General features: G+C 40.5%; 1 protein-coding gene across 1 annotated transcript in view; it reads left to right on the forward strand.

The window, feature by feature from the left end:
• The first annotated feature begins 800 nt into the window (after positions 1 to 800).
• Positions 801 to 14960, forward strand: part of mtgo (miles to go) — a 303974-nt gene continuing 289814 nt past the window's right edge. Inside the window, exon 1 of the mRNA XM_080268116.1 lies at positions 801 to 890. Within this exon, the coding sequence (XP_080124242.1) occupies positions 801 to 890 (90 nt within the window). The remainder of the gene's footprint in view (positions 891 to 14960) is intronic.

Here is a 14960-nt window from a genome sequence, read left to right on the forward strand (position 1 = left end):
GAATACCAGTGTGTAATATGAATAATAAATCGCTTAGAAAATGGCGCTGCGAAATCTCTTATGCTGTTTTGTTTACGCCCCATATTGAAGAGCGATGACGATATTCATTTGTTTGTTTACACTGCTACTGAGGATGAACCACATAGTCTTTAATACAGCCAGATCTAATAAATAAAATACCGTGTACGTAAAACAAAGAAAAAGAAAACTGCTTTGAAGAAACATTACGAACGATATGCGAAACAGAGCTATCGTATTACTATGAACATTCCTTTCAAAAAGTGCATTAAATATGAAACAGTACGAGCGATATACGAAATGCAGATATGATTTCAAAATTGGCATTCCTCCCAAAAGTACATTTAATACAAAACAGTAAAAACGATATGCGAAATGCAGCTTAATCAAAACTAACGTCCCCTTCCTCCTTTAGTCCCTGGTACAGATTTAAAATTTCCAGTTCCTTTCAAACATCTTTAGTTTTGTGCAGGCATTTGCCCTTTGCGAAGGTTGTTATCAGCTGTTGCTTTTTCCTAATTGTTTTTTTTTTTCTTGCACATTCAGATATCGTACAAATCCGATGCTTTTGTTGTCATTGCTTTTGAGAAAATCATTGTAATTTCCATAATCGGCAACTTGCATGCATGCGAGAGGTTTGAAATTGATTTTTTGATTTTGCTATTTCAGCTTTGAGTGCATGGACCTGTATTATAGCGATTCTGACTAAATGCAGAAGGTAGTTTTTATTATGGAGGTCACGAATAGGTTGGTGAAATAAAAGGAAATTAAATCATAACGCAATGGTTGGGGAATCCTGCGGCGCGTGGCAGCTCGACTCGGGCTCCACTTGTAAACAAATCCAGTCAGTGTGTGGAAAGTCGTTGTTGGAGGTGCGTTGCGTTCGGATAAGTCCATCCCCTCACACTCGCCCGGACTCCGCAGCCTCGAAGTAGTCTTAGTTTCCTCTTGTGTAGTGCCTCACGGGAAATTTACGTCAGTGGGCAATAGCGAGGTAAGTGATGGTGAAGTGTGGAAGTGTTTTGGAAGCTTTTAGGAAGTGACGGAACGACAAATCTTCGGAAACGTACAGGACGGGGTGTTTGTGTCAGCTTCCACGTGACTCCCGCGGCCTTGAAAACTTTTAAGCCTGTGCTCTAGATATTCACAGTTTATAAATCTGTCACGTTATCTATCTGTTTGTATATTTCTTATTGCCTGACGCGGCTTCCTAAGAGGGGAGGACACGAAGGAAAGACTTGCAGGCTTTTCGGTTAGTAACTACCCATCTCACGACTCTCTCATCTTATCTCCTCACTTCCTCGGCCTTCATCTTCCATCCAACCACCACACTCCAATACACACCATCCTATATAGTTAGTCCCATCATGCTCTCAGACCTAATCAGTCTATCACACACCATCCTTGTTTATCTAATGGTCTCGATGTTAATCTCAGTTCCTCCAATCTTTTCCACATGGTCAAGCAACTCTATTATATATCATTTATTTTCCCAACAGTAACCTCTTCAGCACAATGGCATCCTCTTTTGTTTCCTTTTGATTCTTTTAGACGATTTTTATGCAGCTGAGGAAGAAAGCCCAGTTACTGAAGGGGTAATGGTAGTAATTTTCACCCTTTCCTCTCCTAAAAGTCTCCCATTAGCTGAAGAAAATCGTCTGGAGGTAGCATAAATGTAACCTTAAATCGTACCGTTAATATAGGTTTATAATAATGTAATCTTTCAGTATACCCGTGAACTGCGTGTTGTTACGCAGCGTTGTGTTTAGGATTATTTAGGATTTTGACCTACTGTTGTTACTTCTAAACTGTCTCCACCTTTTTCCCCTTCTCCTCCTAACCACCTATCTCTATACACTCCTAGGCCCGTTTTCTTGTCGGGTAAGGAAGCTCCCTAACACCATTTCCTTAACGATTTATTATCCAATCCACATTAATATCCCTTTCTGTGTTTCCTATATCTTTGTAATATCGACATAGATTACATGAGTATCGCACAAAAACATAGTAACGGAGCTGACTAAGAAATAAATCGGTAAGGAAGAGATGGTAGTAAGCTTCATAACCACAGGGTAATACCGCCCCTAGCTTGTAACTCCATGCACTTCGTATCCAAAGCGCCTTAGCGTGCCATTTTTCTCATCCGAGTTTGAGTTCGGCTTCATTTCTATTTTTGCTACCTACGGACGATTTTATTCAGCTTATAAGGCTTTTCCAACCGGAGGGGTTTGATATCGGGTACAATCACCGCCATCAGTACTCTAGTGGAACAATATTGTGGGATAAAATCGTGTGATGGTGTAATTTAAACTTATAGTACGTCATTGTATTTTAAGAGTTAACCATTTTACTAGGATCTCGTACCGATACTATATATACAGTATAATCTTGATGGGATTAGATTTAACACTTGACTTCCTACCCTACCGTTACCAGGGAGCTTTACCAAACAAATAAACAAATAGTAAATAAATGAAACTCGTCAGGCAGCAACAAGATTAAACCAGTATAATTACGTCCTTGAGTTGAAGGGGTTAATAATACCGCTGTACCCAAGTCATGACCTTTTGTGTTGTGAAGTACGTACAGTAGAGCTTTACTTAATCGCAGGATGCCACTTATCACTTACAAGCATCCGGGGGCCGTATACATAAAGATTCTTAAGCCTTAACCGCGTATAAGATAATTTGTGTAACCGGATGTGGGAGTCTTGTATCGTAGGCTAATTCAATAAAGCAGCTTAAGAACTAGCAAAATAGTAGCAAATAATAGCATGAGAAATACACAGCAACGTTATTTTTAGCAGTGGTTGATTGATATGGAGAGTTGTTTATAGTAAGAATCGATTAAGAACTTCTGTGAATACCGGGCCTCAGTGTACTTCTATGTATGGGTGTTTTGTCTTGGGGAAAACTGGAGGTGCCCTGCCTGACCTTGAAATCTTTTGTGAATAGGGTACGGTGGAAGAATTATGACCATATATGGAAATGTCGAGAGGATCCAAGTTGGGCCGGATTTTTTTTTTTTTCCAGAAACGTTCCCGAAATGACAAGTAAAAATAGTAAAAGGAGAGTTTTGTGTGTGTGTGTGTGTGTGTGTGTGTGTGTGTGTGTGTGTTTCGATAGTAGCATGTTTTCAGATTGCTAACATATTTTGCATTTTAACCATGGTATTAACTGCTTCATTGAGATGGCCTATGTTTAATTCTTGCTACTTCTAGACGATTTACCTGTATATTTAATTTTGGGGAAATATGTCGTAATATAAGGGTTAGAAAAATAAGTCATCATTATACACCTCCATCCTAAAAATGTCTCCTCAGTGCTAAATGTAGCGTCGCTTGGTAACAAGAATAAAGAGAATTTATAGACCTGAGAGGTAACGAAAGATGTGTGTGTGTGTGTGTGTGTGTGTGTGTGTGTGTGAGAGAGAGAGAGAGAGAGAGAGAGAGAGAGAGGCTGATTAGCTTCGTATGCAAACATTGTGACATCTGAGTCCAGAGTTACAAGGAACAAAGGAGAGAGAGAGAGAGAGAGAGAGAGAGAAAGAGAATGTGTGTGTGTGTGTGTGTGTGTGTGAGAGAGAGAGAGAGAGAGAGAGAGAGAGGAAGGAAGGAAAAAATCCGGTGTCTGAACGCGTAAATAGCACTCACTGTTCTCAGAAAATTGAGGTGTTTTGGTTTTGATTTGGCAACGTTTGATCATAGCGTGCGGAGCTTGGCAACACTGGAGGCTATCGTGGCTGTTACCGATACGCCATTACGATACATTGGGTAGGGAAAACTTACTGATTTAACGAGCAGCATGGCCCAGTTGTCGACAAAATGCATATAAGCGGTAAATGAATCACGTGCCATCAAAATAGAGTTGTTTATTAGGTGACGTCACATAGGGGGGCTTCGCAGTAACTCATCCGTTGCAATTCAGTCTGCATTTTACACCCTATTGTACTCTTGTACAATATGTGCTTTTTATCGTGTTATAGCGAGACAGTCTGCATCAGGAACATGCAGGGGGATGTTGAGGTGTAGCTTAATGTGCAGAGTAAATTACAGTGGGAGAGTTGTTACGATTCATCTCATGTTAACAAATTAATATTCTCTCAGCAGTATTTTAATTAGCCTATATCATGTTAGTACTGACAGAGTAAATCACGAAGGACGGTGTATTACGGATTCTCCAAAGCTACTACTTAGAATACGACCCACAAAAATAATTATCTTAAACTTTTTCAAAACTAATCGGTTTCAAAGAACAAAGTAATTAATGAAACCACTTGGAACAGCAAATTGACTAAGATACGGTAGATTGATAGACATTAGTAAAGCCAGGTGTACTTACGAAATAATAATCCAAAAGTAACGTTGAAATGAAAATATAGGTTGGATTTGTGTTTTTTTTTTTTCCAGTGCTTTGTTTTTTTTTCCTAGTCTCTCTCTCTCTCTCTCTCTCTCTCTCTCTCTCTCTCTCTCTCTCTCTCTCTCCATATATATACCGTGTAAAAATTGTAATATGTAGTATCCAGTATATACTGTGTAGGTATGTTTCCTGTAGAAGTGTAAATATTTAGGTACGGTAATGGGTTGTCTGTTCATGCGATCGTTGGCTTTTTATCGTACGGTGCCTATTTTGCCGTATAATCCTTCATAATCATCATCATCATCACCCTAGGATACGCTGAAAAATCCTCATATTACACTGACCGCTTCAGTACAGTGGCATATATTTGTATTACATTTTCTGGCTATTTTATTTAGGAGAGAGAGAGAGAGAGAGAGAGAGAGAGAGAGAGAGAGAGGATATTCCATTCATTAAGTTCCATATTTTAAAAGATCGACCTGATGCTGAATAAATCCTTCAAGAGATAAATTAAACGAGTACGTCATCGGAGTGAATGGGTTAAAAGTTAAATGAATGATGTTAGCCACTTGCGTCAAAAAAATCTTCAAATATTAATATTAAAATAGAGAGAGAGAGAGAGAGAGAGAGAGAGAGAGAGAGAGAGAGTGTGAGTCCCCAGATAACAAGCATTCAAACAGCGGAAGAAAAATTAGTCACTTTCATTTTTTTAAACCGACAGCGTTAAAACTCACATAACGGATGGTACGTTACGTTATATAATTCGTAACATGCATTAAAAAAAATAACGGGTAGGCCAACGTTAAATGTAAATAACTAATAATTCGCCACTTTGATGGAAAAAAATAAAGCTTTCGAAAATAAGGTGATAATTCAAATGGCTGGTGAAAATTACGTCTAGCTAGTTTTTTTCATTTGAGGGAACTGGGTAACAACTTGAATACTAGATCGATGTTGCATGAAATTCGAGAGATAGGAGTCTCCTTGGTTACTAGTGAAATTTATCCTCCGGTCTGAGTACACCTGGCCATCTACTGAACTGAATGGGGTTATGGATCTGTTAGGTGAAAACAGTATTAGATTATAGTTACTTTTGGGTGAATAAAGTAAAAAAATGTTAATAACGTTCTTAAATCGTCACTGCCATAAACGGTACGCACGGTGACAAAAAATAAATAAATAACTAAATAAAAACGAAGACGTGTGTATACCCTGTGAACGTAAGAACATTTTTGACAATCGTTACAATGCATTTAATGGGCCGCATTTCCGTTGATTAAAGGTATACCGTATCGCCTTTTCCTTAGCAATTTACTCTGGTTATTACACCTTTGGATTTTTTATGAGGTATTCGCTTAATGTAACCAATCATAGGAATTTGCCTTTTCATAGTCGGGACAACTCTAGCAGGCTGTTCTATTCCGATTAACACCACGATTTTATTCGGCTGAGACTGAGAAAGGAGCCAGTGTTAAGGTGTAATTTATCCTCCTCGTCCTCGTCCTCCTTTTCCTCCTCCTCCTCCTCCTCCTCCTCATCATCATCATCATCATCATCATCCCCCTTTTTCCCACTTTTAGGTTAGGGTCCGGAAAGCAAGAAAAATAGGAAAATTGCCAATCATATCATCAAGGAATCGGTGATACAAAATCTAATACGAGCGAGAATACGGCTTTGTATGGCTGACTAGGAAATACGATTTATAGTTATGATGATGATGATGACGTTGGTGATGATATGGGATGATGATGTACTGGTGGTGGTGGTGATGATGATGTACTGGTGTTGGTGGTGATGATGATGTACCGATGGTGGTGGGGATGATGATGTACCGGTGGTGGTGGGGATGATGATGTACTGGTGGTGGTGGTGATGATATACTGGTGGTGGTGGTGATGATATACTGGTGGTGGTGGGGATGATGATGTACTGGTGGTGGTGGTGATGATATACTGGTGGTGGTGATGATGATGATGTCCTGGTGGTAGAGGTGGTGGTGGTGATGATGATGTTCTAGGATGATGATGGTGATATACGAGATAGGTTAGAGTGGGTGACAAATATTTGCCTAGTGTTTCGACTCTTCTCAATTTCCTCCGTTGGCTAATGTTCATAGGCTGAGAGGAGGTTTGATATGTTTGTGTGCTAATATGATTCTCTTTGTTGATGTGATGCGTCAGGAGGAAAGAGGTGGACATGCCGAAAGTGTGAAGTAGACGCAGGTGAATAGTAGGCTAGCTTCTGTTCAATGCTGCATATTGTGGCCTTGACCATTAGAGTACAAAGAGCATAGTTGGTTACGAAAATGAATCTCTCTGTCTGTCTGTCTGTCTGTCTGTCTGTCTCTCTCTCTCTCTCTCCACTGATTATAATTATTGACAAAGTTGATGGGTTGAAATTACCCACATACAATTAAACCAGGCGAGGTAAATAAAAAAAATATGACGAAATTATGCATGTATTAATGTATAACGTAAAACGCGGTATACATGCACCACGGACGTCATAGCAGTGTGTGTGTGTGTGTGTGTGTGTGTGTGTGTGTGTGTGTGTGTAAGCTCCACTGGTGCTCTGTAATTAGTTGGTTTGACTTGTTTTCCTTGATACACCCGTGCACGTCATTAGGACTTAAGTGTGACTATTTAGGTGTGTGTGTGTGTGTGTGTGTGTGTGTGTGTGTGTGTGTGTGTGTGTGTGTGTGTGTTAAAATATATATAAGTACGTGTGAGGGGTCTGTATGTGACTAAGTGTATGTGTGTGTGTGTGTGTGTGTGTGTGTGTGTGTGTGTGTTTGTTATTAGTTATATGAGTACGTGTATGTGTGACCTTATTTAAATATGTGGTTAACTGTTTGTGTGTGTGTGTGTGTGTGTGTGTGTGTGTGTATTCTTGGCTTAAAGCGTCCACGTCCACACGGATGTTTGAGCAACCGGATGTGTGTATGTATGCTTGTCGTATTTATGGCCTGTATCAGAGTATGCTTGTTTATGTTGCTGCGTTATTATGTGTACCGTACTTGTATGTGTTTGTGTATACTCCTCTACTGTGTATGTTTTTGTATGAGTGGCTGTGTGTAGGTATACAGGTATTTGGTCGCGCGCGCGCGCGCGTGTGTGTGTGTGTGTGTGTGTGTGTGTGTGTATACTGTATACTCATGTGTGTTTTTGTATGCTGGTAGTATGTGTGTTTGCTTGTGGGTGTGTAAATATTTGCATGAATATGCGTGCGTGTAGGCTAAAGGAAATGCAACATTAAAGTAGTTTACTGAAGTCTTTGTGAATCCTGAGAGAGAGAGAGAGAGAGAGAGAGAGAAATTGTGTTGTCTGAATAGGCTGCAGTTACGGGTGATTGGTTTGGCTATTACTGCATAAAATATTCTTTGTTTAACCTATCATGGAATCGTGCCGACTATGATACTTTAACCTGTTATTGTTTAGGTTGGCCTTTGTGTGTGTGTGTGTGTGTGTGTGTGTGTGTGTGTGTGTGTGTGTGTGTGTGTGTGTAGCATAGTAGCCTAGCTGTTTGTATGTATGCGTGTCTGATTAGAAGTATGTGTAGCCTGTAGCAGCTGTATATGCATGTGCACCATATAATTATCACAAGCTTCTGTATGTGTGCGTTTATGATTGTGTGTATATGGCTACCGGTACTGTATGTTTGTATGCTTTTGTGAATGTGTACATGCGTCTTTAGCACCTGTTTGAATATGTGCGTGTGTAGGTTAGACAGCTTCTGTGTGTATGTGTAGTCGTGTGCGTGTGTGTGAATGTGTGTGTGTGTATGTGTTTGTGCTTTCTCATCAGTAGGCTAGCTGTCATGCCCTCGTGCTAAGCTGAGTCTGCACCCTTACACTCATATACCCCACTCACTGCCCTCTCACTCCTCTCCTGAAATGCCCATCTCACCCCTCTCTGTTTCCCCTCTCGCCTTTCATTCTCCCATTCACTATCCCTCTCACCCATCTCATTGCCCTTCTCGCTGCCCCTGTCACCAAAGGCATTGCCCCTCTCAGCCCTCTCACCATCCCTCTCACCCCACTCATTGCCCAGCTCTTCCCTAGCATTGGTCCTCTCATTCTTCTCACTGCGCCCGCACCCTCCCCCCCACCCCCACAAAATCACTCATTAGTTTACATTGAGACTCACCCATTCCCACTCACTGATTCTCTCTCTCTCTCTCTCTCTCTCTCTCTCTCACACACACACACACACACACACACACACACACACACACACACACACACACTCGGGCCGATATAGATTTTTACATGTTAGGTTAAACAATGCAGTTGGAATCCAATTTCTGATAAAAGAAAAAAAAAACTGTGCTACTTTATTCTGTCGTCACATACAGGGGATTTTAGCCTGTTCAATTCTGGATTTGCTTTTAGAACGGGGGATTATCCTTAATTAATCCATTCACTAAAAAAAAAATCCATCCCTTGTTAACGTAATATTTCAGTGCTTTAATTCCTTTCAGATATATATACTATCCTTCGACACGTATAGTATCCACCTTAAGAAACTATGAAAACATCTTAGAATTGGGATTATACTCTATGGCACAGCTTGTTGGTAAGAGAAATTGATAAACCGTGATATAGCCTGATTCCTGTTTGTATAATTCCTATATGTATTGTTGTATATGTGTAGGATATTCGAGGAGCTGATTTTTTTTTTTTTTTGTGTATATATTTTTTGCACTTTTTTTTTTTTAATCCAGGAAAGTCTAGGCTAGGTTAGGTTTGTTTTCATAGTAGCAGGTTAGTTTGTTAGGTTAATGTTAGGTAATGAGTTAGGTTAATGGGTTGGATAAGGTTAGTGTGTTGGGTTAATGTTAGGTTGGATTTGGCAAGGTTTAGTCTTGGGTTAATGGGTTGGGTTAAGTGTGGATAGGTTACGTTAGGTTAGAGTAAAACAAATATAAGAAAAACTGGAACAATAATCATCCTGGGAAAAAAATCATTAGCGTTTAGTGTAAAAATGGAATACAGAACGGAAATGTGGATCCTTCGTGGAAAGGGCATGGCTTTGGGAAATGATAGCTGGGGAAATTCTAAGTAAAAATGGCGCTATCAACGTGGGACCAAATTTGAGCCATTACAGAGCTGCAGTTACTGATAAAAGAAACTGATATCGGTCATAAGTTTCCCATAAGGTTATCAGAGTTATCAGTTACTGTAAGTCTGTTACGGTTGAGATTTGGACTTATGATTTTTTTTTTAAACCTATTATTCTCTCAGCTTGGATTTCCCACACCCCGTCTGTGTGTGTGTGTGTGTGTGTGTGTGTGTGTGTGTGTGTGTGTGTGTGTGTGTGTGTAAGGGGCTTCAAAAATCAAATTAAACAGGCAAGAAAAAAATTGTACTGCTAGTAGTGAAATAAGATTAAAGTTACAGGCAGAGTAAATAGGGTAGCCAACACCTCACTCACTCTGATTTCTTGGCCTATCTTCTGGCATATTGCTTTCGATCTTAGATGGTCAGAATACTCCTTTCCCTGAGTCAGCATATGAAAGGGGTGTGCTGACCACTCTTCTTGCCTCCTTAAACCCTGCACAGTTGCTGACTTTGCAGGGTGTCTTCATCATCCTCTGCGTAGAATACTGGATTACAGGGGCATTATTCATACAGTTATGGAGGCATTCGTTTGTTTATGCTTTTACCATAGTTCCTTATTGTTATTAGCTGTTATTATTCGTAGTAGTAGTGGTTGTGGTGATGTTGGTAGTAGTGGTAGTAGTTATTGTTGATGTTGCAATCCTAGGTCCATTTTGACGTGAACGCGGTGGCCTGCAGGCTGAAACAATCATCCTGTTACATTCCATCATCCTCCTTTTCGGGGATAGGAAGGAACGTAGGGACATTTATTTCGAACATGAAGGGGGGTGGATACCCTACACACATAACCCTTTAAGTACTAGGGGCTTAAGTTAAAAAAAAAAAAAAAAGGTGCCAAGAAGCATCAAGAATTTAAAAAGTAATGCAAAGTTAATGGGCTAATTTAGAAAGGATGCCGCCATAATATGGTATTAGTACGGTAGAAATAAATTAATAAGGTGCTTTACCAGTTTTAATTTAATTTTGTCTCAAATTACTGTCCCTCTCCATTTTCTGTGTTGAGTTGTAACAGTAGTTTACGCTGGAATATGATGCTAGTCACGAAGCAGTGCATGGACAGGGTGTAGAATCGTAGCATTGACCATTTCTGCCTCTGAGTACCTGAAAATAAACAACAAAAGGACGAAAATTTGGGCCAGATTAAAATGAAAGACGTATAGCTGCTACGGTAACCTAATCGCCGCAGTTAACAGGGTAGTCCAGAAATAGCGCCCAACTCGACTCGGCTGGCGGTACCTTTTTTTGTGGATATGGCTCAGTCGCTGGTGTGGGCGTGGGTGTGGCAGTGGGAGTGCGGTATATGTGTAAATGATGCGGGAAGGACATTGAGAAGGCTGGCCCGTCGTTTATGCAACACGAGAAATCACCCGGCGGAGTGAAAGGAGAGCGTTATATGTGAACCACCCTGTATATATAGTCCTTTAGGGGATTGATTTGTTTGGGATTATTATTATTATTATTATTAGTATTAGTATTATCATCATTATTATTATTTGTAACAGAATAATTTGTGGTGCAGGAAATCTATCTGTAATCCAGTGAAATTTGTTGATTTTAAAAGGGTCCAGACTCCAGTGAATGGCCATGGGAGGGTGGCGTGGGAGGTGTTGAGAGGGGAGTGAGAGGGAAAAGGGAAGAGGAAAGTTTGGAGGTGAGAGGACAATTGAAAGGGGTGTGAGGGGTAAGAGAAAATGGAAGGGGAGAAGGGAAAGTGAGGAGTGAGTGAAAACGTGTGTGTGTGTGTGTGTGTGTGTGTGTGTGTGTGTGTTAGAGAGAGAGAGAGAGAGAGAGAGAGAGAGATGGTGGTATTAATCTCAACCCATTCAGCCCGAGGAGGTCTTTTTCCACTTCATTCCATCACTACAATGACATGCTTCTCTCTCTCTCTCTCTCTCTCTCTCTCTCTCTCTCTCTCTCTCTCCCCCTCTCTATCGTGCCACCAAACGTTTTTACCAACTACGGTGACGCCAGTGTATGTATTTAGTCGTTTCCGGATAATTTTTCATAGTATGGAAGAAATCGCTTGTGGCAGAAGGTTTAATAAAGTTTGCTGTTTAACTTCTTTATTATCGAACTGGCAGCTGGAGAGGCGCCTTCACGTGGTGGCACCAATTTTGCTGGTCAGCTCTTCTGCCAGGAAGCGTCCTTCAGTTCCTTCCCTGTTCCTCAAAAGGGAGATGGTACACTGTTGAAGGGAAACTCAGTCTATAGTCCATTTAGCTTACGTTTGAGATGACTAGAGCGTCAGTAACATCAACAACATCTATAACAACCACAACAACTACTACTACTAATTCTACTACTACTACTACTACTACTACAACTACAACTATTGTGAAACGTCTTCCCTTACCTAAGTAAAATCGTGTCTAAGTGGCAGGAATAGATACAAGAACCACGTCATTGTAGTGAAGTGTTTCTTTTCGGATATCTCCAGACGATTTTGTTGGTTTTACAAGAGCCTTTGTTGGTGAGAGAGTTAATTACGGCTCTACAGTACTAATGCCTGGCGGTTTGAAAGGTCTCTCTCCCAAGGTAAATGAATGTGTTAGGAGGTACGTGTCTGTCTCTTTGTCTGTATTTATGTATGTCTATGTCCCTGTTTGGCTGTATCCATCAGTGTGTTTGCCTTCTGTCAATATATATATCTGTTTATTCATCATCCTATCTCTGTCACTACCTACCTGCCTATCTTTCTATCTGTATCTATATCCCATCTTTCTTATCTGTATCGTCTATCTCATTTATCTTTAGTATAACCAGACGCCTTAATCCCGTACGGGTTGGCCACGAATAAATAGGCTTCTGTCACCGTTCTGTCATTAGGCTGCCCTCCCCCCATCTCACACTGTCCTCATTCACATCCCCCTTTACACTACTTCACACTACCCTCACACTATCCATCTCACATTACCCTCATTCACATCCCCCTTTACACTACTTCACACTACCCACACACTATCCATCTCACATCACCCTCATTCACATCCCCCTGCACCTCATCAACGGCCAGGAGATAGCCAGAATTAAGACTTCATCGTAGTGAATGGGTTAGTAGAAAACCTTTGTAATCCCAGTACGAGAGACGTTTACCAGGCTGAATAGAATTGCTAATATTTAATGAGAGTGGCCTAGGGAAACTATGTCTTAGTAATAAAAAGGCTTAACCATCTCTAATAGGCTAATTATTCTCTCTCTCTCTCTCTCTCTCTCTCTCTCTCTCTCTCTCTCTCTCTCTCTCTCTCTCGCCAAACGCCGTAATACCGGAAGGAGTGGCCACAAACAAACCGCCTCCATGTCACCCTGTCCTCTGTCATTAGGGTGCCTTCCCTCGAACTCACCTCTCCCTGTCATGCATCATTCCACCTTACTTCTCTCTCTCTCTCTCTCTCTCTCTCTCTCACACACACACACACACACACACACACACACACACACACACACACACACACACACACACACACACACACACACACACACACACACACACACACACACACACACACACACACACACACACACACACACACAGGGAATTTGTGTAATCAGTGATTTCTTGAAATCCCTGGGGAATTCGTGAAATTAGTTTAAATTGGGATGGGTAAGTTGAGGGTAGGTTAATTTAGGCTGCGGTTTGGTTAGGTTGGAATAATTTAAGTGTAGGTTAGGTTAGGTTAGGTTAATTTATATGAACGCATAACATACCCTAACTTAGCTTTTATATATATTAACCTAACCTAACAAACCTAGCCTAACCTGACCTAAACTTAACCTAGGTTATCCCGGCCTTACCTAACCGCAGCCTAAATTAACCTAACGTAACCTTAATTAACCCATCCTGATTTAAACTAATTTAAAATCCCTAGAGATTTCATGAAATTGCTGGTTACACAAGTTCCCAGTAGCATATACGTACATAGGCTATCCATCTGTCTATCTATATATCTGTCTATCTATTTTTCTCTACGTGTGTGTACACCATGACGGATCATACACACAACTCTTAATACATCGTGAATCAGTATACCGATACGTGATTGAAATTTATTTTTATCACTAAAGAGGGACAGAATATTGTAATACGGTGCTATATATAAACTAACAGAGAAGGAGGCAGTGTAATATTTCTTAATTATATGATGCTGAGTATAACTGTCTTTGTGATTAAGATGCATGGTCGTGCCTGCTACAGAGTTCTTTATGACTCTTGTAGGTATAATCTGTGGTACCGGTATTGTGTGTGTGTGTGTGTGTGTGTGCTTCGGTATAAAATTCAACGCTTAAGACACACATGTATGCTTACTGCGGAGTTCCTGGGTTCTCAGTCGGATATGCTTTGTGGTATTGTTTGGTAATGTGTGTGTGTGTGTGCGTGCGTGTGTGTGTGTGTGTGTGTGTGTGTGTGTGTGTGTGTGTGTGTGTGTGTGTGTGTGTGCGCGCATAGAATTCAACAATAACTACTCTTTAGGACGGAATAAAACCATTTTGCCCTAAACCTTCATGCGTTTCGTTTAGTTACCGCCACATGGAAAGCAAATACGTAAGTAAATGATAAAGTTTCACGTATTTAACATCTTTACTCCCATGACGATTATCTCTCATCTTAATCTAATAACAACCAGACGATTTTATGTAGCTCACACACCCCTAGTAGAGAAGTTACGAATGGCCATATCTAACCCCTCCAGTTCGAGAAATCCATCCAAATGTGAAAAAAAAAAAAAAAAGCGTCGAGATGAGAATAATAAACTATAAATTTTCGTGTTGATGGGGTTAAATTAGATGTTTGATTATTTAATTAAGAGCTGTGTTTACCTTTTTCTAGTACTCGTTTTTCTTCCTCTTTCCCCTCATGATTCTTCTTATTTTCCTGTCTGTCTGTCTGTCTGTCTGTCTCTCTCTCTCTCTCGTGATGTCGGCAACTTCATGTTTGTTTCAGCTCTCACGCCAGTTTATAACTCGTCTGTGAGAGGAAAACACACACACACACACACACACACACACACACACACACACACACACACACACACACACACACACACACACACACACACACACACACACATCTGGATACCGGAAGAACAGAATTTGCTTTACCGCTCTCGTACGTATTATTCCTTTACCAGATAAGGAACAAAGGCTCTCTCAGCACACGCGGCTTCCTGTTCCTTGATTTACGTGGTACAAAGATCTTCGAATATTAGTTTGTATTTTTACATTAAGAGTCTTTCATACACTTGCATGTTGCATCCAGAATTTTTGTTTGGTTGTAAGATAAGCACACACATACATATATACAAAAATACATACATACATACAGAGAGAGAGAGAGAGAGAGAGAGAGAGAGAGAGATTAATGGACCTCTGTCTTCACATCTTACGGTACTACGCCCATCTAAAGTACAGCGTCGTTCAGAAAAATAGCTTTGCCTTGTAATTAAGGACGTATGATTATGAAACTGACA

Source organism: Coenobita brevimanus, chromosome 26 (assembly GCF_032717465.1).
Source record: "Coenobita brevimanus isolate Jiangsu-jjx chromosome 26, ASM3271746v2, whole genome shotgun sequence".
In the NCBI taxonomy this organism is placed as follows: Eukaryota; Metazoa; Arthropoda; class Malacostraca; order Decapoda; family Coenobitidae; genus Coenobita; species Coenobita brevimanus.